This window comes from Saccopteryx bilineata, chromosome 3 (assembly GCF_036850765.1).
Source record: "Saccopteryx bilineata isolate mSacBil1 chromosome 3, mSacBil1_pri_phased_curated, whole genome shotgun sequence".
Classification (NCBI taxonomy): Eukaryota; Metazoa; Chordata; class Mammalia; order Chiroptera; family Emballonuridae; genus Saccopteryx; species Saccopteryx bilineata.
The window spans coordinates 124,620,868-124,644,840 of NC_089492.1; the positions used below are offsets into that span (position 1 = coordinate 124,620,868).

The window sequence follows — 23,973 nt, forward strand, 5'->3', positions numbered from 1 at the left end:
AGACTATACCTTCCCCACTAAGCTTTTCCCCACACCCTTGACTGTTGCATGATGTGGGGTGGTGCACTCTTATGAGGAATCCCATTTATGCCTCAGATAAGTGATTTTGTATCAGAGACTTCCATATTTGTATATTGGCTTAAAGGTTTTGATTTCTACACTACAAAGTGGGGTAGAACCGGGCCTCATCTCTCGCTCAGTTCCTGAAATTAATATTGGAGGAGAGGCAGCTAAGACTGCAAAGAGTGCTGAAGGAGAAGCCAGTTTGTGCAGAGAGAAGGAGATGGGGAACAGAGGTGAATAAGGCTAGTGAGGTAGAAACCTTGGAAGAGTCAGTGGCTTTGGGAGCCCTGAATGGAAGGGAAAGTGTTTTCCCATTGTGTGTATTTCTCACCCTCTGGGTGCAAACTAGGATTAAAGGTAATGGCCCACCAGTTCTTGGCTCTGCTGTTTCATTACCGTCTGTCCAAATCAAATGCGAACCTGCACAGGCCGGGCAGCTGTGATGGTGGCCGTGGCTACTGGCTTTACACCTTTCTTCAAAAATAATTCTTTATATAAGGTCCTAAAATCCTTAAGTTAGGCATACCGGATATACTAATTTTAATTTCATTAACTATTTTAGTTCAAAATAAATCTGCAATACAATTAATGTTACTTTTTCAAGTTCTAATGGATTTTTTAAAAGGTAACAATTAATGGATCTAGAAAGTAATATTTAAAAGTTAGCTTTGTGAATACAAACATAAGAGGAAGAATGAAAAAGTTTACTGAATAAAAGCAAGAGAAATAACATATATGTACTGGACACTGTTAGAGACTTTACATGCATGATCTCGTTTATCCTACAGTCTTCTGGATAAATAAGGGTATTGTGATTAAGGAGCTTGCATAAGGTCGCACAGCTGATAGTACTAGAGACCAAATTTGAATTCAAGCTAATATAATTCCCATATTTCTACCAAAGTATATCCTATAGCCACAGCCTTTTTATATCATACATAGAAAGCAATAAGGTACTAATGCTATTTTATTTTCATATTAGAACACTTAAACTCAAGTGGCATGTCACTGCTAACTCACAATGGCATGGCAATTTAAAATTTGTTCATATATCTAACACAGTAGTCACAATCACAGAAACATGACAGCTAGAGGGTGTGAGATAAATAGAGACAGCTGAGAAAAGAAGTAGTAAGGGGATGGAAAATAAAAAATATTATTACACGGAAAGTATCCAATAACTTCCTATAGGGAGCAATACTAATTTGATATTACATTTTAATTTAAAAACACATATAATCCCAAAACAAAACAGAAAATTCTATAATTATAGCATTTTAAATCATTATAATTGAGAAAATAATCTTAAAGGAAATAAAGTCCTAGCAGCGGGGCAGTTCTGGATGATGGCAAGAGATCATCTTGACTATGACCACAGGAAATTGTGGAAGTAGATAGAAAGTATACGTTAGTAAGATGGAGGTCAAGGAACACTAAACAAGGTTGTACATGATGACTTAAAGAGATGGTGAAACCAGCCTGACCAGGTTGTGGTACAGTGGATAGAGTGTCAGACTGGGACGCAGAGGACCCAGGTTTAAAACCCTGAGGTCACCACCTTGAGCACCGGGTCATTCGATCTGCTGTAGCACCCCCTGCCCCCCGCCCCCCGGTCAAGGCACATATGAGAAAGCAATCAATGATCAACTAAGATGCTGCAACAAAGAATTGAGGCTTCTCATTTCTCTCCCTTCCTGTCTGTCCCTATCTGTCCCTCTCTTTGTTACAAAGAAAAAAAAAAGATGGTGGAACCTAGTGGGAAAATGTGACATACCAAAAGTATTCAGAAAGATGTTAGTGATAGCAATGAGAAGAAATAAAGATACAGTTAGATAGAATAAAATGACTGCAGGTGAGTTAATACGTAATCATCTATTAGGGCAGGATCCCCAAACTGCGGCCCCCTGAGGCCATTTATCCGGCCCCCTCCGCACTTCCAGAAAGGGCACCTCTTTCACTGGTGGTCAGTGAGAGGAGCATAGTTCCCATTGAAATACTGGTCAGTTTGTTGATTTAAATTTACTTGTAATGTATTAGTTTCAGGTGTACAGCATGATTTGGTATTTGTGTAATTGCAAAATGATCACCACAATAATTCCAGTTAATACCTGATACCATTCAGCTACAATTATTTTGTGATGAAAACGTTTACACAACTCTTAGCAACTTTCAAATATGCAAGATGGTATTATTAAGTAGTTACCATGCTATGTGTTATATGCCCAGAGTTGTGCAGCCATTACCACCATCAAATTTAGAGCATTTTCATCTGCCAAAAAGAGAGCCCACATCCACCAGCAGCCAATCCTATCTCCCTGCCTCACCTCAATCTTAGACAACCAGTAAGCTTTGTTTCTATCTATTTGCCTATTTTTGGACATTACATATAAATGGAATCATCCATGTGTGTTCCCTTGTAACTGGCTTCTTTTACTTAGCAGAGTATCTTCAAGGTTCATCTATGTAGTAGCAAGAATCAATACTTTCACTCCCAGATAATAATTCCTTGTACAGATATAGCACATTTTATTTATCCATTCATCAGTGATGGACATTTGGACTGTTTCCATTTTTTTGGCTATTAAGAATATCATTATGAACATTCACATACAAGTTTTTCACTTATTCCTTGTGGGCATATATATACTGCTTAGGAATGGAATTAGTAGGCCATATGGTAACTCTATGTTTAACATTTTGAAAACTGTTTTCTAAAGCAACTGTAATATTTACACACACACCCGTATGTTATGAGGGTTCCAATTTCTCCACATTGTCACCAACATGTATCTGATCTTTTTGATTACAGCCATGCCAGGGGGTATGAAGTGTTATTTCATAAGGCTTTGATTTGCACTTCCCTAATGACTAATGATGTTGAGCATCATTTCATGTGCTTACTGAACATTAGTTTATCTTCTCTGGAGAAATGCCTACTCAGGTTCTTTACCCATTATTTTAGTTGGGTGTGTCTTTGTTACTGAGCAATGAGAATTCTTTATATATTCTGGATAGAAGTCTTTTATCAGATTTATTTGCAAAATTTTTCTACCATTCTATGGGTCTTTTTATTTTCTTAGTATCCTTTGAAGCACTTAAGTTGTTAGTTTGGTGATGTTCAAAGTATCTTTTTTCTTTTGTTGTTTATGCTTTTAGAAACAATTTGCCACCTTTGTAAATGAATTTTTATTAGAATATGGCCATGTTTGTTTGTTTATATACTGTCTGTAGCTCCTTCAAGCTACAATTTCAGAGGTAAGAATATACAAAAGACTGTATGGTCCACAAAGCCTAAAACATGTATTATCTGGCCTTTTACAGAAAGTCTTTCAACTCCTGATCTAACACAATACCAATAACTCCCACCTACCCCTAACTTAAAATGAACAGCCTTCCTTCACTTGAAGACGCTGCAAGCTAGAGAGCCTTTGAAAAGAAATAGAATTTTGGTTATGGTAAACTAGGTACAGAAAATACGTAAACAGGCTGACAATACAGGATGATAGCTATGTACTGGTGAGGGAAAAGGTATAGTATAAAATCAGAAGCTAAATATAATTTTCACCACCTATAATCCCATCAGAGTACCAAATAAAATACCATTCAGAGTATAAAATAAAATATTGAAAAGGTTGCTTTTACTACAATAAGGTCTCACCTCTGGCAAGCCAGAAACAGTTTTTAAGAACTTAACTGCTTTGGAAGGAAGAGGTCAAATGGTTCAAAATCCAGTTATAAGATAAATTAAGTACTAGGCAGGTAACGTACAACAGTGATGACTACAGTTAACACTGCTGTATGATATATAAGAAAGCTAAAAGAGTCAATTCTAAGAGCTCTCATCACAAGATATTTTCTTTCTTTTTTTATTGTATCTATATGAGATGATGGATTTTTTTTTTTTTTTTTTTTTTGCATTTTTCTGAAGCTAGAAACAGGGAGAGACAGTCAGACAGACTCCCGCATGCGCCCGACCGGGATCCACCCGGCACGCCCACCAGGGGCGACGCTCTGTCCACCAGGGGGCGATGCTCTGCCCATCCTGGGCGTCGCCATGTTGCGACCCTCCTGGGTGTCGCCATGTTGCGACCAGAGCCACTCTAGCGCCTGGGGCAGAGGCCACAGAGCCATCCCCAGCGCCCGGGCCATCTTTGCTCCAATGGAGCCCTGGCTGCGGGAGGGGAAGAGAGAGACAGAGAGGAAGGCGCGGCGGAGGGGTGGAGAAGCAAATGGGCGCTTCTCCTATGTGCCCTGGCCGGGAATCGAACCCGGGTCCTCCACACGCTAGGCCGACGCTCTACCGCTGAGCCAACCGGCCAGGGCCGAGATGATGGATTTTAACTGAACCTGCTGTGGTAAATCAAACTATCACACTTTATGTCTTAAATTTATATTGATGTATGCCAATTATTTTTCAATAAAACTAAAAACAAAACATAAAAAAACCTTAACACCCAGAGTAAGGAATTTGATCTTTTTCTGGTATACAAGAAAACATGAAGACTACAATGGAACCTAAGGAAGAAACTTGCTATGAAATTTGCAAGAAATTCTTCTTCTCTAGTAGAAAGAAACTTGCAAAACTGTTCGCTGCTATTCTCAGAGAGATGTTGGCATATGAACTTATGGCAACTCTGTCCTGACATGCTGAGCTTTAAAGTAAACCAAAACCTATGTCTCCTTGATGAAAATGAACAGTGGCACCAACTCTGGTTTGGGGCTTCTCATTTTCTGAAATAACGCCTTTCTTATTATTAGACCACTTTTAGTTGGGTATTTTGTTACTTGTAGCCCAAAACACTCTGATGTATTTTCTACTTTGTTATATGAAGTATATGAAAAATAGATCTGCCAAGAATACTACACACTAGTTTTTAGTAGTTTTTCAAAAATTTAAACATTTTACACTTTATCACGCATCTTAGGTTATTTACTTTATTCAATACTCACAAGAACCCTAAATCAGGCAGCCTTGAGGCCATTTTTTTATTTTGGGTATTTTTCTGAAGTGAGAAGCAGGGAGGCAGAGACAGACTCCCACATGTGCCCAATCGGGATCCAACGGCACGCCCACTAGGGGGCGATGGTCTGCCCATCTGGGGCATTGCTCCATTGCAACCAGAGCCATTCTAGCGCCTGAGGCGCTGGCCATGGAGCCATCCTCTGCGCCCGGGCAAACTCTGCTCCAATGGAGCCTTGGCTGCCGGAGGGGAAGAGAGTGAAAGAGAGAAAGGAGAGAGGGAAGGGTGGAGAAGCAGATGGGTGCTCTACACTGCTGAGCCAATCTGCCAGGGCCTTGTGGCCATTTTACAGATGCAGATTACTCTAGTATTCCAATTCTGTATTCCATACTTGTTCTATCACATTATATTATATCTTGTAGTATCAAACTAAATTCATTGAAAGCAACATAATAAACAAAATGGTAAGTTTTCTTTCAGCACTTAAATAACTTTGACATTATATAATTCTGATGTGTAAGATAATCAGAATGAAGAATAAAATGCCCAAATAGCTGCTACATGTTAAGTTGAAACTGAGCAAGTACAGTGACCTGAAGAATCTAGCACCTTACAATAGCTCTACTATAGATTCATGCCTATGGCTGCTTTTATGAAATAAATTCATCTTATATTTGGTCTTCCTCTTTTCATGCTGCCTCTGTTTTTTTTCTATTATTATCTTCTCCATAAAACCCTGCATTCTCATGATATGCCTGAAGTAGGGCAGCTGCAGTTTTGTCATTTTTGCCTCCAGCAATGATGAAAAATGTAACTGGAAGGCCTACTCACCAATCCATCATTTACATTTTTTAAATTAAATTTAATGAGGTGACAATGGTTATCAGAATCATAAAAGTTTCAGGCTTACATCTCAATTATACATGATCTGTATATTGAATTGTGTCCCTGTCACCCAAAGTCAAACCATCTTGCATCACCATATATTTGGTCCCTTTCCTGTCCGATTCCCCTTTCCTCTGGTAATCACCATACTATTATCTATGTCTAAGAGTCTCAGATTTATATCCCACATATGAGTGAAATCATATAGTTCTTAGCTTTTTCTGACTTACCTTGCTTAGCGTAGTATTCATTCCATGAGAAAGACTACAATAGGAACAAGCTTAACAAAGATTACTAAAAATGCATCCCCTGCTCTAAAGGAGCCCACAGTCTAGGAGGAAAAGCAATTAAACACAATGAAAAGATACACTATAAGTTGCTTACAAATGGCCATTAATTGCCTGGGGATGGTGGAAACTGTTTTCACAGAATGTCACTGGAATGGGATCTTTGTGTTTCCCAGACAAAGGGGAAGAACAATGCAGATGGAAGAAAAAGTACATGCAAAGGCATCAGTAAATGAAAAAGGATGAGGCATATATGAGAATCAAGAACTTGATGTGGATATAACATAAGGATAAACAGAAATAAGGATCACAACATGAGTGCCATGAAAGGAATTTAAATTATTAAGTCTAGAAGACATAGCATTGACTTTTTTTTTTTTTTTTTTTTTTACAGAGACAGAGAGTCAGAGAGAGGGATAGATAGGGACAGACAGAAACGGAGAGAGATGAGAAGCATCAATCATCAGTTTTTCGTTGTGACACCTTAGTTGTTCATTGATTGCTTTCTCATATGTGCCTTGACCGTGGGGCTGCAGCAGACTGAGTGACCCCTTGCTCGAGCCAGTGACCTTGGGGTCTCGAACCTCGGTCCTCCGCATCCCAGTCCAATGCTCTATCCACTGCGCCACCACCAGGTCAGGCATAGCATTGACTTTTAAATAAGGCAGTGATACTAGATTTCTTCTTCTGAAGAAAAATTCTGGGTAAAATACAGAAGACTAAATGAAGAAGGAAGAAACTGGAAGCAAAAAGAGCAAAGCATTAAGTAGGTTATAGAAATAATGCCCATGAGAAACAAACTGAATTGTAACAATGCCAGTGGCAATGGAGATGAAGAAGCTCGTTCCAGAGGTATTTGGGCATCTAAATGAGAAGACATGCTTGTTATGGCATGATAATTATGTTCCTGGAAAAAATTTAATGTTCTTAACAACGCAAATTTTAAAAATATGGCTTAAAAAAAAAAAAAAGAGTTGGAAGCAGACACTCAAAACCCTCATACTCTGTAACCAGAGTGCTAACAAAACCAACAAAAATCCTAATGAGCACCTGACCAGCTGGTAGCACAGTAGACAGAGTGTCCGTCAGACTGAGACGCAGAGGACCCAGGTTTGAAACCTCGAGGTTCTGGCTTGAGCGTGGTATCATAGATATAACCCCAGGTCACTGGTTTGAAACCCAAGGTTGCTAGCTTGAGCAAGGGGTCACTTGCTCTCCTGCAGCTCCCTGGACAAGGCACATATAAGAAAGCAATCAATGAACAAATGAGACTAAGAAGCCGCAACAAAGAATTGATGCTTTTCATCTCTCTCCCTTCCTGTCTGTCCCTAACTGTCCCTCTCTCTGTCTCTGTCACACACACAAAAAAAATCCCAATGAGCATTTTTAACATAAATTGTCCTAAATAAGTAAGTATGGGACTTTTTAAAGTTTGGGGTTTTTTTTGTATTTTTCCAAAGTGAGAAGCAGGGGGGAGGCAGACAGGCAGACTCCCACATGCGCCCAACCAAATCCACCTGGCATGCCCACTAGGGGGCGATGCTCAGCTCATCTGGGGAGTTGCTCCACTGCAATTGGAGCCATTCTAATGCCTGAGGCAGAGGCCATGGAATCATCCTCAGGGCCCGGGCCAACTTTGCTCCAATGGAGCCTTGGCTGCCGGAGGGGAAGAGAGATAAAGAGAGGAAGGAGGGGGGGAAGGGTGGAGATGCAGATGGGTGCTTCTCCTGTTTGCCCTGACCAGGAATCGAACCCAGAACTTTCACACACCAGGCTGATGCTCTACCACTAAGCCAACTGGCCAGGGCCCAAGACTTTTTAAAGTTTAGATGAAAGTAATAAAAAAGTATAAGGTATATTTCAAGCTAAGTTATAAAAACAAATAAAAAATGCAAAACCTCCTGGGGGGATTGTGAAACAAATTCTTCCAACACTGATACATGGCCAAACTGAGTCAAGAAAAAGAATATGGGCTATACGGATAGGATCCAGTATCACATGCTTCAGTTCACTGCTTTCAACTGTGTTAGTGTATCCTGGACTCAGCTGCCACTACTTTATGGCACAAAGCACTAGTATGTTATAACTACATTTTCCTCTTTATCAATCGTACGCGGGCCAGATTGGAATGCCTCAGAAGCCCCACAAACTAAATGACTGAGCCTCCCAGCCCCACATCAGGTAGGCCATGTTTCTATGTTTTACTGTTAGTAAAATGATGACTGCTTAAGACTTAAGTAGCAGTAAAGGAGAGAAAAAGGAATACCAGGTTTCCAGACAGGAGTGAATGGAAAGGGTTTCCATTAAGAAAAATTAGAGAATGGCCTGACCAGGCGGTGGAGCAGTGGACAGAGCATCAGCCTGGGATGCTGAGGACCCAGGTTCGAAACTCCAAGGTCACCAGCTTGAGGGAAGAGTCATCAGCTTGAGCATGGGATCAAAGACACAACCCCACAGTCACTGGCTTGAGCCCAGGGGTTGCTGGCTTGAGCAAGGGGTTACTGGCTCAACTGGAGCCCTCCACCCTCATCAAGGCACGTATGAGAAAAAGCAATCAATGAACAGCTAAGGTTCTGCAACGAAAAATTGATGCTTCTCATCTCTCTCCCTTACTGTCTGTCCCTGTCTCTCGCGTGCCAATAAAAAAATGAAAAATGAAAAATTAGGGAATGAATGAAGCACAAGAAGACAATAATGAATATAGTTTTAGTTATGTTGACTTTGGTGTCTTTTTAGAAATCCTTTAGATAAACATCCAGTAAGGAATTTGATCTGTAGACAAGAATGATATGGGCTCAAAATACAAATCAGTATAAAGGATACAATGAAACTTTGAGAATAAACAAATAATTCATGCATTTAGTCATTTAACAAATATTTACTGAGTTCTTATCATATGTAGAAGCCAAAGCTGGCAACGGGACATAAGAGTGAAGAATTAATACAGTCACAATGCCCACTCTTAAGGAGCTCACATTAAATCATGGGAACACAGAAAGCAACCAAACACCTACAGGACTAATTAAGAATGTGCTACACAGAAGACATAAAATGGCACACAGGAACATGGCCTAACACAGTGTAGGGGTGAAAGGCTCAGCCACTTACTTGAGTTTTTGAAGCATTCCAACATAGCCTATGCAAAAAGCTCTGATGGTAGAATATATAGAAAAAAACAGTGGCTAGAGTATAAAGAGAAAGCAAGGACATGGGAAGAAGCTAAAATAAACAAAGCTCATGGAGTCTATGAGCTATGTTAAGTATGGAATTTTAAATAGAAAAGATGATATAATCATATTTAAAAGTGCCTAGCCAGGAGGTGGCGCAGTGGATAGAGCGTAAACATGGGACGCTGAGGAAACCGAGTTCGAAACCTTGAAGTTTATGGCTCGAGCACAGGCTCATCTGGCTTGAGCACAGGCTCACCAGCTTGGGTGTGGGGTCACAGGCTTCAGCACGGGATCATAGACATGACCCCATGGTCGCTGGCTTGAAGCCCAAAGTCGCTGGCTTGAGCATGGGGTCATTGACTCAGCTGGAGTACCCTCCCGCCACCAAGGCACATATGAGAAAGCATCAATGAACAACTAAAGTGCTGCAACAAGTTGATGCTTCTCATCTCTTTCCCTTCCTGTCTGTCTGTCCCTCTCCCTCTTGCACTAAATTAAAAAAATAAAATAGCCTAGAAACCAAAAGGGGAGAAAATTCCAAGAATTTCCAACAACGTCCAACATTACAAAGAAGTAAAGTAAGAACCAAATGAATCTAATGAGTAACTACAGGATTTCCAGACACTATTGTCACCACAATCTGAGATGTTGTTATTCCCACTTACAATGTACTAAATAATGCCTAGAGAGTTTTTGGTATTTATTCAGTCATATAGCAAATAAATGGCAGAATCAGAATCTAAATTCAAATCTTTTCAACTCCAAATCTCATGCTGGTTTCTAAGATTACTACCAACATAAGTTTCAGTGAAATGCAGATACATACTATCATGATGGAAATATTTTATATCTACCTTAATGCAGTAACCACTAGCCACAATTTGCTACTGAGCACTTGTAATGCAGCTGTTGTGACTTAAGAACTGAAGTTATAATCTTACTTAATTTTAACTCATTTAATTAAATTGTAATTGTATTTAATTTAAATTTACTTTAACTACATTTAATTCATTTTAACTTAAAACAGCCACAGGTGGCTAGTGACTACCAAAGTGGACAACAGATCTAGACTGTAGCAGACTGAAAACAAGAAAAAGAACCAGAAATAGTGATCAAGAAGTATTATGGTAAAGGTAGGCACAGTGACAGTCACACAGGGAGGCAAAGATTAAGTTTACTTATACATAAATTAACTATTTACTTGATAAATATTATGAGCTATCATATAATTCACAAAATTCCATTTTTAAAAAATAGATGCAACATAAATACATAAAATCACAGATTTCATTATCTATTAGCATTTGTTTTTCCTGACATTCCAATTCTTATTAAATATTGCCTTATAAGTAAATACTAGAAGATGCTAGCTTATTGTATGCCTATAAGACACTGTTTGTAGCATCACACTCATGAATGAAAGAAAATCATTCCTGAAACTAGGCAGATTTAGAATAAAAATGGAAGAGTATTACGCTAAATGAAATAAGCCAGTCAAAGAAAGACAAATACCATATGATTTCACTTATATGTGGAATCCAGTGAACAAAACAAATAGAAACAGACTCACAGATACAAAGAACAGACTGACAGCTGTCAGAGAGGAGGGGGATTATGGAGCTGGCTGAAAAGGTAAAGGGACTAAGCCACCAAGGGGAAAAAAAATCACAGACGAAAAGAAATCACACACACAAAAAATTTTTTTTTAAAGAATGAATAAAAATGTTAATAGTTCTAATAAGGCTAATGGAAATAGTTTGATTCCTTTTGTAGGTTGCTATGCTTCATTCTCTTGTGGCCAGGTGTTAAAATGCATGTCTAATTATAACATACAAATAAAAAATAAATACTCTGTATTGTTTATGGAAGAAAAAGAGACCTAGCTAGAGAATCAATGACTTTAAGAAAACTACCAGAAAAACAAGTCAAAGTGATTATTTCATTTGCAGAAATGTTTTTTGGGGACAGCACTAGGGCTATTGACACAGCCCTACTATGACATCCTTAAGTAACTAACAAAAAACTCTAAGGAAGAAACCTGTAAGAACATACATGACTTGTTGAATTATCAGTGTTAAATTTAAAAGCTCTCCTATAAAAATCTTCAAATGTTTTAAATATTTATCGTATAAGACTACAGAAACCAAAGACAAATCCAAAAATATGTATTAGTCATTAGTCACATTTCATTTCAAAATTTTATTCCTATGCCAAATCTATACATTAGCTTTAATTACAGTGTCAAACTCATGCCCACAAAGAGAAGTCCAAGAAGAAAATTCAGCAAGGGAGACTGGATGTACGCTGTTGAAGAAAAGATTCACTTGGAAAGGGTAAAAGTGAAGAAGAATTTTTAATCTGGAAAGCCTGAAATAAAATAGATGCTTTATCCACTGCACTTCCAAGGTCGTTTCTTTTTAATTTAAGAAACTGTTATCCATATAGTTAATGCTTCATAAGGTGGTAAGTGGAAAATTTTCAATGTTCTAGTAAAATACTATTTTCCTTGTAAGTAATTTCATAAGAATACTCTCATAGCTCAGACATATTTCTCTTCTTAAATTTATTGATTTGAGCCAGAGAGAGAGAGAGAGAGAAACATCGATCTGTTCCTGTATGTGCCCTGACCAGGGATCAAACCCACAACCTCTGAGCTTCAGGCCGATGCTTAATGAAGCAATCTGGCCAGGGCCAGACACCTTTTAAAATACCAACTTCAATCATTATGATATTCTACCTGATTAGAAAAATTATGCTGAATTGTTTCTGACTCAATGTTTACATTTGTAATGAGTAAACTAGAGCATGGTATCATTAAAAACTCCAAGTCTGACCTTTGTAAATCTTTTTAATAAAAATTAGATTATAAAGAAGTTAATAAATCCATACACAACCCTAGGTTTTTTTAAAAAAAAAGGTTTGACCACTGGGACAGAGCGTCAGCCTGGAATGCTGAGATTGTGGGTTTGAAACCTCAAGGTCACCAGCTTGAGCTCAGACTCATCAACATGATCCTGGGGTTGCTAGCTTGAGCAAGGGGTTACTTGCTTGGCTGTAGACACCCCCACACACACACCAAGGCACATATGAGTAGCAATCAATGAACAAGGTGACATAACTATAAATTGATGCTCCTCATCTCTGTGTCTGCACCCTCTCTCCCTTCCTGTCTGCCTCTGTTTAAAAAAAAAAAAAAAGGGAAGACTATAGTGATCAATACAAAGGGAATGGGTGACCAGGAAAGTGTGGTTTTTAAATCAAATGTATTAATGGTATCCTTATAACTTAAAAAAAAAATGAGTATCTACAATTGTATGTTCCCTTTACATAAAATCAGAACTCAGAAAATGGGTCCTTTTAGACCCATGTAATTTGATCAGACGTTCCTAAGACTGACAAAAGAGTACTAAGTGCTTTTCTTGTTAAAACTCCTGTTTCCCAGATTCACATTTTTGGTCATTGATCCAATGTTGTCCTTTCCTGGGTCCACCACTTACTATTTAATCATATCTACTTAATACCCTGTTAACTGCCTATCAAATCCCCCAAAATTGATATTATAATCCTTTTCCATACTCCTCAATCTCACCCCATCTGCCTCAGTCTCAATCTCAACTTCAGCAGATAATCTTGCCTGAAACTATCTCAAGTTACTGAGATGATTTAGGCCACCTGGTATGAACTACATTATTAAAACATATCTGTTGCCATGGCCTACTTTCCTCAACCGGATTTTCTCCCTCTATTTTGATGTCTTTCTTTTCCTTTTATCCCTCTTCTTTCTACCACTTCTAGGAGTCATTCCATCAATCATCCTCTTTCTTACCTCTCCCTCTCCTGGCTTCCCTTCTAATTTTAATGAATACTGTCATCCCCCCCTTCCTTTCCTGTGCCCTTTTAAGGTTGATATTGTGCCTTAAACACAGAAGGGTAAAGTAAGTCTCCATAAAATTCAGAGAAGAGATGGTAAAACTGCTCTTTGAGTTCTGTTGAATATTTTAAGTATAAAAATGTTTAAAAAGGAATACCTACATTTCCTATCCTAAAAGAATTACCCCAATTATAAATCACTTAACTGTTCTTTGTCCTCTTCTTCATGTCTCAAAAAGTAACTGACACTCATTTCCTCCACTGCCTCATCATCACTTAGTCCTTTATTCCACTTATTCATTCACACATTCCTTCTTCAAACTCTTCTTAATATCTATTATATATACCAAGTATTTGGAATAAAACAGTGAACAGACAACAAGGACTCTGCATTCTCAGTTTACATTCCCTTGAAATCTTATTTTCATTACCCAGAATTTAACTGAGTTACTGTCTTAAAGATGAGGACTTATATATATAATAGTCTTCATTTTTATCTCCTTCCCTCTCATGTTAATAAATAAGAAAAATCCCTCTTCTTGTCTAAGGACAGTCATATGCCTTCCTACCTCTTTACTCATACTATCAAATAATTCCATCTTAATCCCGCTCAATCTTCAACTCCACCTTCTTTCCTGGCTTGTTCCTTTATCTTCAAAATATATAAATTCTTACTCAAAACTAAATTCTCTTTGATATTTCCCTCCTAGTAGTCAAAGCTTCAAAGAACAGTCTAGACCCAATGTCTGGCCACAACCCATTTATTCCTCAACTCACTGCCATCCTGGCTTTCCTGGCTACCAGTACAAAATGGTGTTGCTGTCGTTATGTGTTTGTTTTTTTCTGAAGTGAGAAGCAGGGAGGAAGAGAGACAGACTCCCACATGCATCCAATTGGGATTCATCCAGAATTACCACTAGGGGACAATGCTCTGCCCATATCTGGGGCGTGGCTCTGTTACAACTGGAGCCATTCTAGCACCTGAGGCAGAGGCCATGGAGCCATCCTCAGCACCTGGGCCAACTGTGCTCCAATGGATCTTTGGCTGCAGGAGGGGAAGAGAGAAACAGAGAGAAAGGAGAGGGGGAAGGGTGGAGAAGCAAATGAGCACTTCTCCTGTGTGCCCTGGCCGGGAATTAAACCCGGGTTATCCACATGCCAGGCCAACCAGCCAGGGCCTGTTGTTCTTTTTAAATTACCTTTATTTATTGATTTGACAGAGAGAAACATCAACTTGTTGTTCTACTTATTTATTTATGCATTTATTGGTTGAGCTTGTATATGCCCTGACCAGGAACCCACAACCTTGCTGTACTGGGACAATGTTCTAACCACTCAGGGTTGGGTGTTGGTTTTTTTGTACTGTTCCCAAAGTCACCTGATCCCTCCAGACACTTAAGTTCTCTTTCCTGATCTCTGTAGTATCTAGACACTGCTCACTCCTTCAGATCTGACACCATTCTGCTAATTTTTCAGACAGGATGAAGAGGTTCCTCAGACTCTACCTGACTCTTTAATGCAATGTTATTTAAGGTTTGCACTCTTCTCATTTTATATTCTTTTTTTTATTATTATTCATTTTAGAGAGGAAAGAGAGAGAGAGAGAAAGGGGGGAGGAGCAGGAAGCATCAACTCCCCTATGTGCCTTGACCAGACAAGTGCAGGTTTCGAACCGGCGACCTCAGCGTTCCAGGTCGATGCTTTATCCACTGCGCCACCACAGGTCAGGCTCATTTTATATTCTTTCTCTGTAGGATTTCATACAGTTTCAAGTACTACTTAATGCAAATACAAAGACAATGCTCAAATTCTTATTCCAGATCCAGACTTCTCTTCAGAGCTCTGGATATAAATAGCCAATTACCTGTTGGCACTATTTACCCAGATTATCCATGACTACTTTAAATTCAGCATGTCCAAAATAGAAATCATCAGCACTCTCCCAAATTTCATTATCCTTTATCTTCTATGCAGCCAATGTGTATTTCTAACAAGTCCCAGATGATGCTGATGGTGCTAGCTCAGGATCAACATCTTGAGAATCACTGCTCAAACACGTTGCCTCTTCCTATGTCCAGGCTATCAAGTTCCAGGCCATAGTATCTATGCAGCAAGAACTGTTAGTATTTCACAGCACCCTGTCCTATTGAACTTACAATCCTGCAACAAAGCCTTCCAAACATTAAATACCAGAAAAAGGAGAAGAGTAGAGATGAAACAAGTCATTACAGAAAAGTGAGTTTCTTCAGGATGGGTTAGCATTTCCCATGTATCCCTAGAACCAGATCTGACCCAAGTTGGCGCTCAATAAATATTCGCTGAATGCATGGCACTATCATCTATTCAGTCACCCAAGTCAGAAGCCATAAGAGGATTCACCCCCCACTCTTCCCCATAATCCAATCATCACCAAGTCCTATCTTCTACCTCCTAAATAAGTCTGTTTCATACTTCTGCTCCATATGCATTGTTATATTCTTTCAAGTCCTTAGTTCTCGTATGAATTACAGTGATTTCTTAATTGGTCCCCATATGTAGAATCATCTATCCTATTTTATTATCCACATGGCCACCAAGTTGATCTCTTTAAAAAAGTACAGTAGTCTCCCCTCATTTACATTTTGCTTCCCATGGTTTCAGTTACCTTCGGTGAACCAAAGTCCAAAAATATTAAATATAAAATCCCAGAAATAAACAGTTCATAAGTTTTAAATTGGTTGCCATTCAGAGTAGCATGATGAAATCTCACACCACCCCGGTCAGTCCCACTCCATTCCACCTAGGATGTGAAGCATCACTTTGTTCATAATATCCACACTGTATACTCTACCTGCCCATTAGTCACTTAGTAGCTATAGTGGTTGTGTGTGTGAGAGAGGCCAAACTTTTATTATAGCATATTGTTATAATTGCTCTATTTATTAACTTTTGTTGTCAATCTGTTATTGTTCCTCATTTATAAGTTAAACTTTATCATGTGTATGTATATATGTATGTATGTATAGGAAAAAACATTATACATATGTAGGATTCAGTACTATCCAGGCATCAACAGGGGATCTTGGAAAGTATCCTCCTTGGAAAATGGGGGAAACTACTGTAAATGTGACAATGTCATTCTCCTGCTTAGAAATAATAGCTTCCCACTGGCTTTAGGAAAAAAATGTAAACCCTTTCATGTTACATGCAAACCCCACTATGATCTTGACTCAATCTACCTACCCACCCTCTCTTCCTTTCACCCTAACCCTCCACTTTCCAGACATGCTGAACAGACTTGAAAACCTCATATCTCCAAAGCTTTTGACATGATCTTAGCAAAAAGGCCAAGAAGCAATCACCTCGTCTTACAACATAGAGCTCTGATCTAGAGCAACTTTCCCAACGGCTGAACACTCATCCTTTTAAGACTCAGTTCAGACACCATGTCTTCCAGAGTTTTCTTTCAGTGACATTCATCTCCCTACCCCATCCCCACCCCAGTTTAGATTTAGCCTCCACCCTGACATATGCTCTTACAACACCCATTTTAGTTTGTCATTTACTCTATTTGAGGAAGTTCCTTGAAAATTATAATTTTGTCTTATGTTTATATAGTCAGTACTAGGTATATTAAGAGAAACTCAACTAAAATTTAAGTAAATACATTCCTTGCTATTCTCTAAACAGTGGCTTTCAAAATTCAGCATATAAAAAAATTCAGCATATAGCAGAATTTCCTGGAAGATCTATAAAATCAAGATTGGTATCATTCCAAGTTTTTCATTCAGCTGGTCTGGTTAACAAGTTATCAGATGATGCTGATGGCTGTTGGTCCAGGGATATTTTGATTATCAGTGCTCCAAACACGCTGTCTCTTCCCATCTCTTGGACTTTAAAGAATCTTCTCCTAGCTGCCTCCAATTTGGTCTACAGCAAGCCTAATCATCATTTTAGACCCAGCTCAATTGTCACCTTCTTCATAAAACTTTCCCTAACCTCAGATAAAACTGATCTTGCTCTTCCCTCAATATCTACTGGGCTTCGTGTACATTATTCATATAATAACTCATGCTAACTTTTTCACATCTACTGAGACTTATCTTACATTCTCTACTTAAATGAAGGCAGAAAACACGCTTTAATTATTTTACTATCCTGCACAACCAAGCACAATAACCAGTGAACAAGTGTTTGTTGATATGAATGAATCCCTGTTGCTTGTCCAACTCTGGGCCCTTTGTCTGACTTGCTTTAATCCTTCTGGCCCAAGCTCACTTCCTTATACAGCTTTGTACTTTTGCTTGCCTTACACCTATGACAGATGCCTGATCCGCCCACAATTATCCTCCCTTCTCATTGCTGACTTACCTGTAGTCAGCTTCTTTACCTCTTACTGAGCCTTTTTAATTTTCTCATCCACTATGTGACATAATGGGTGGAGAAATTTTCTCATGACTGATGTGAATTTCTGCTGGCCACAAGCTTTTCTTTTGTCAAAGAATCTAAACTAACTTGACCAGGCGGTCGCACAGTGGATAGAGCAACGGACTGGGATGCGGAGGACCCAGGTTCGAGATCCCGAGGTCGCCAGCTTGAGTGCGGGCCCATCTGGTTTGAGCAAAAGCTCACCAGCTTGGACCCAAGGTCGCTGGCTTGAGCAAGGGGTTCTCAGTCTGCTGTAGTCCCACAGTCAAGGCACATACGAGAAAACAATCAATGAACTAAGGTGTCGCAACGAAAAACTAATGACTGATGCTTCTCATCTCTCTCCGTTCCTGTCTGTCCCCATCTATCCCTCTCTCTGACTCTCTCTCTCTGTAAAAAAAAAAAAAAAAAAAAAAAAATCTAAACTAGATAGAATATGTGATGTACAACTCTAAGTGTAGTTAATGTAAATAGTAGCAAATGTGTTTTAAATTGTATTTACAGACCATGAAGATAATTTTAATAAAAAGTTTAAAACACAATGTCATAAGACCATTTATAAAATTTAAAGTTGCCCTAAGTAAAAAAATTTAAAATAGCTAATTACTTATGCAGTATGTTCATAAATGCATCCGAAACAAAATTCCTATCATTCCAATAACAACAGATACAAAAGCCTGGTCATATTTCTAAATTATACTAAGCACATACTAAAAACTATTTCTGATATGTGAAAAGTTAACTAGGTTTCTAAAAATGCCCCTACAAAATTTACTCCTTTAAAAATTACTCAAGACAGCCTGACCAGGTAGTGCCGCAGAGCATCGACCTGGGCATTGACAGAATCAAGGTTCAAAACCCCAAGGTTGATGGCTTGAGCCCTATGGTCGCTGGCTTGAGCCCAAGGTCGCTGGGTTGAGCAAGGGGTCACAGGCTCAGCTGGAGCCCCTCCCCCCACACACCCACTCATCAAAGCACTATGAGAAAACAATCAATGAACTAAAGTGTCCCAGCTATGAGTTGATGCTTCTCATCTCTTTTCCTTCCTGTCCCTCTCTCTCTTCCTTTCTCTCTAAAAAATATTTTTAAAAATAAATAAAAATTACTCGAGAGACTTTTCAATCACAGAAACCTCAACATTCTACTATTTTATTCTTTTTCAACTGCTTTACATATAACACTGAAATACTCAAAATAAAATGGTACATGTCTACACAGAGAAATAATTGTGAAGATATCTGTTCACTTATTTCAATAACATCTATAGTATTTATTTTATCAAAGGCAACTGGCCATTAGTGATCTAGGGAATTATTAGGAGCTCAGTACTCAGTGTTTTATATTTACATACGTAATGGCCATTCCACCAGGATGCTCACATATATTTATCACATAAACAGTTTAAAACTCAGAGATGGCCTGACCAGGAGGTGGCACAGTAGATAGAGCGTCGGACTGGGATGCAGAGGACCCAGGTTCGAGACCATGAGGTCACCAGCTTGAACGTGGGCTCATCTGGTTCGAGCAAAGTTCACCAGCTTGGACCCAAGGTCGCTGACTCGAACAAGGGGTTACTCAGTCTGCTAAAGGCCCATGGTTAAGGCACATATGAGAAAACAATCAATGAACAACTAAGGTGTTGCAAGGAAAAACTGATGATTGATGCTTCTCATCTCTCTCCGTTCCTGTCTGTCTGTCCCTATCTATCCCTCTCTCTGACTCTGTCTCTGTAAAAAGAAGAAAAAAAACCTCAGAGATGAAGGGAGGGAAAGACATATTCTCAGAGAAAAAAGATACATTACTTTTAAGGAGGAAACTAAAATGAATACCTGTCAGAAAAGATTCTTAACAGTTTCAATCCAATCTAATATCCATAAATTAATTCATAAATTAAAATCTACTGACAAAAAATATAAATATAAGTATGTTCAGGATACCCAGTAAGAGTTATAGTAAAATTTTCAAGGGGAGTGAAAACTTTCAGAATTGTATGCTCAATTAACTAGAAAAATGAACGGAATCACTCCAAAGCCATATTCAAGTTAATCAATATCCCATATGGCAGAATCAAGCTATGGCCTTGATACTTTAAAACCAGTGCTATGTTACCAGACCAAATAATCCTAAAGTTGGGAAGCCATTATCAGAACAAATTATGTAGGTCCTGAGACAGTATTGAGAGGATGGTAGACAAGAGCCAAGTAATCAGAAAAAAAAATACTGAAAAGAAAACCACATGGAAATGGAAATAATGACCTGGAATAAAGCAGTATTAGATGGTAAATCTTAAAATATTTTTAAAGTCCGGCCTGACCTGTGGTGGCGCAGTGGATAAAGCATCGACCTGGAAATGCTGAGGTTGCCGGTTCGAAACCCTGGGCTTGCCTGGTCAAGGCACATATGGGAGTTGATGCTTCCAGCTCCTCCCCCCTGTCTCTCTCTCTCTCTCTCTCTCTCTCTCTCTCTCTCTCCCCACTCTCTCTCCTCTCTAAAATGAATAAATAAAAAAAAAAATTTAAAAAAAAAAATATTTTTAAAGTCCTGGCTGGGTAGATGAGTTGGTAAGAGCATCCTCCTGATAAGCCAAGGTTGAAGGTTTGCTGCCTGTCCAGGAATCAACCAATGAACGCATAAATAAGTGGAACAAATTGATGTTTCTTTCTCTCTCCGTCTCAAATCAATAAATAAAAACTTTAAAAACATTAACATATAAGGAAACACTGAATACAGGGAAAATAAATTTAAGAGCTAAAGGAGAATTTCCTAAATTCTGTCTGTTGTTCAAAAAAGGGGGGGGGGTGTGTACTGGGGGAATACAAGAAAAAAAAACTGCAAACTAGATTATTCCGCTATATAATATACAAACAACAAATGGCTAGATCATTGTTCTCAAAATTCGCTATTTATATGTAAGCATTTACTGAAAGGCACAAAGATCTTCAAGATTCTGACCTTCAAGAAAGACATATGTATAAGAACGCTGTATATAGATGACTACAGATACGAGTTGTTTTGTGTAATGGTCTGGAAAAGCCTAAATTTTGTAACTCCTGAGCTGAAGTCTCTGAGATGGCTTCCAAGTTGGCAGGGAAAAACTTCTACATATCAAAACCACTAATCATTTATTAAGTCTGTTCCTAAGTACACTAATAAGTGCACTTAATCATTTAACCTGTTTTATGTAAAAGCTAATTTACTTTAATATTCTAATTTCACCTTCTTCCAGCACAATCACATCAAATTGAGTTTAAGTTGCAATCAACAGAAATTCTTCCCTAATCCATCACTGTTTTGAAATACCTAAATTCTACATACAGGATAAAACACAATTAAAAGGTGCAAGAAATTACCCAGTGTCAATCTAAAAATCTTTTGCAAACTGTTTAAAGACTTTTAGGAAAAGTATTAACCACCAAATCACATGTTCGAATCTCTGATACACATGGAAAAGCACTGCGAACCTTTACTACCCTGAACACAATTCTTGACTGCAAAAGGAAACTACTCCGGCCACCCCGGAGCAAGAGAACCCGTAACAGGCTAAAAGGGTGTCGTTGATTTCTTGGCTACAGTGACAGAGGCGGGAGACACACCCCTAGCGTCGGTTTGAAACACTACAGCAGTGCATTCTACCTAGGGATTACTGTGAGGGTAAGGAAAGACAAATTTAAATCGCCATGATTCAAAAACAACCACAAGAGAAATGAAGGTAACAAAGAAAACGAAAAACCCTTGGTAGTAAGAGAGCATTAAAAAAAACAAACAGGCATCCCCATCTATCAGAGGCTGACTTATGCTATGTTTTCATGACTATCCACCTTGGCCCTTTCCGGTTCGCCGGTGAAGAGGGGAAAGCAGCAGCGAGAGAAGCCCCGTAAGGCTGCACACAGCAGCGAAATAAACACCAACAGGAGAGGGGGAAGTGAGTGGCAGGATTCCTGCCAAGACTCACTGCTTGAAAATGGAGTGGGAGTGGGAGAAAGAGTGGCTCTGGAAAGTGGGTCTTATATAAACAGTCATTTGTCACAGATTCCCTTACGGTTTCGGAATACCGCATAACTTGAGAGTCTGGGGGTGCAAGGGGGCTCCACATGGAGGAGGGTCCGAAAGAAGTAATGCGGGGGGCAAAGGGACAGCACCAGGCCAATGGCCCGGAGGGGGTTGGGAAATGCAGGCAGAGGCGGAATCCCGGCGGCCGCAAGGGAGGGGGCGCCGCAGAGGCCCGGGGGCCCCACTGTCCTGTCAGGCTACCGCCCGACGCCCCCGCGGCCAGGGGCTCTCGGACCTGCCGCGGCATCAGCCCGGACCGGATCTCTCGAATCTTCCAACCGGGGGAAGCCGACCAGGGGCGTCGGGGCTCGCCCCCGCCCCTGGACGCAGCGGGCGGGGGAGGGCTGGTGCATTGGGGAAGCAAAGGTCTCACCATTTTGCCAGGCGGTCGGCGGCTGCTCGGACGGAGAGAGTGTTGGCGCTCAGACGGGCTCCCGCAGGAAGCGGCGGCGGCGGCGGCGGCCCAGCTGCACTGGCTGGGGCGGCTGCGGCCCTCGGGACGCCCGCGGGGGAGGGGGTGCGGACTGGGGGAGGGGAGGCGGCGCCGCGGGGCCCGCGCCGGCCGGGTGACTGGGCAGGCGGGAGCGGGCGGGCGAGAAGAAAAATTAAGGTCGAGATTCAGAGAGCGGGAGAAGAGATGGCGAAAAGGAGGAGAGGCAAAGAGGACGGGGGAGGGAGAGAGAGAGAGAAGACGGGGCCAGGCGGCTCGGGGGCTGCAGTCTCGCGCTCACGACGGAGCCGTGACGGACTCACTGCAGTGGCTCGCGCTGACCCGCAACCTCAAGGCACGAAAAAGGGGGAGGGCGGGAGAGGGAGGGGAAAGCAGAGCGCAGCGGGGCGGAGGGCGGGGGCGCGCGGAGCCGGCGGCGGGGGTGGGGCTTCCGCGAGTGCCGCACATCCGGGCACCAGCGCGCGGCTCGGCGGCGGCGGCGGCCGCGGCGCTCTGGCGAGCTCTGGTTGGGGAGCGCGGAGCGCGCCGACACGTCCGCCCCTCCGCCGGCCGCCCCTTGCGTGCGGCGCCGAGGTGGGACAGGGGCGGGGTCGCGGACGTCTGTGACGTTGCGCGGCGAAGCTCTTCCTGTCATGTGGCTGGAGGCGGGCGTGCGAGAAAGGCAGGGCCGGGAGGGGAAGGAGGAAATGCGAGGGTTCCCTGGGAGGGAGGAAACGGTAAGGGTGTGGGAGTCGCGGGCGGACGAGGACCTGGCCCCAGAGGTGGGAGTCTCGTGGGGGAGGAGGAGCAGATGAGCGTCGTTAACGTGTAAGAACCACCCAGACCGCACTGAAAGGAGTAAAATCCAAGCCTGTGGGCTAGAGCGAATCAGTTTGTGCCTGAAGACCGGTATCTTTCCATCAGCGTACCGACTTGGACCCATTGCTTGGAGCATCCACACTGTTGTCACCCCGCTGCAGCACTCAGGCCTGCACTCCAGAATGAGTTGGTTGGCACAGTCAGGAGCTGGGTTGGAAAGACCGGGAGACAAGCCAAAGCTGGCCGCAGCTTGAGGCGTGGGAGCCACAGGACAACCGAGCGGAGGGGCTGCTTCCTACTCTCGCCAAGGCGTTCTCAGCCAGCTCAGCATTTTCTGTAAAACCTTCCAGGCTGCCTTCTGAAGGGTGCAGCAGTGTTTGTTTTTGGAAAACGCCCACTTGTTCCTTTAGTAAGACTGTATCCACTTTGGAGGCAATTACCATTCCCAGAAAATTCAAGCTTCAGTGGGAAATGGAAGTCCAGTAAAGCAAGAGGAGAGAAAATTATGTTCAGGGGAGATAAAAGAGAGCCGACAGAAGTGTGATAAGGATAATGAAGCAAACATTTTGCAACAATTTTAACTAGTTATTCCTTTTCAAATCTTTATAAACTCGTGTGCGTTCAAGTGTGAAAGAGAGGGAAGGAAGGTTTCCGAGTGGTCGGAAACTCCTTACTGACAAATCCTTTGAGTAGTTACATAAAACGCCATAATATTTTTAAAGCAGTCTATTAAAGATCTTCACATGAGAATTTTATTCTTTTTCTTTGCTAATTATTTTATAAGCACTCATTTTTCTGTAAAAGAGATTCAGTGATATGCCCTAGTTCCCCACCCCACCCCCATCCCGTCCTTTAAAAAAATTATTTTGTTTTTATGTTAGGATGAATAAGAAAAAGGGATTCAGACCGATAACAGGCTGTCTCACAGTGAATGTATCCAGGAAAAGCCAAGAAATGACACTTTCTCCAACTATTTAAGTTTCTTGACTTAGATATGTTGCTGTTTAGATACTGACATGTTTCAAAATAGG

The 23,973-nt window shown here is 40.8% G+C and overlaps 1 protein-coding gene and 1 pseudogene across 1 annotated transcript in view; one reads left to right on the top strand and one right to left on the bottom strand.

Moving 5' to 3' along the window:
• The window catches only part of PPP3R1 (protein phosphatase 3 regulatory subunit B, alpha), an 86,032-nt gene extending 63,556 nt beyond the window's left edge, over positions 1-22,476 (bottom strand). The window contains exon 1 of the mRNA XM_066267274.1: positions 22,067-22,476. Within this exon, the coding sequence (XP_066123371.1) occupies positions 22,067-22,069 (3 nt within the window). The 5' untranslated portion in view covers positions 22,070-22,476. The remainder of the gene's footprint in view (positions 1-22,066) is intronic.
• LOC136332432 (small nucleolar RNA SNORA26) lies at positions 13,256-13,367 on the top strand (annotated as a pseudogene).
• Positions 22,477-23,973: the final 1,497 nt, after the last annotated feature.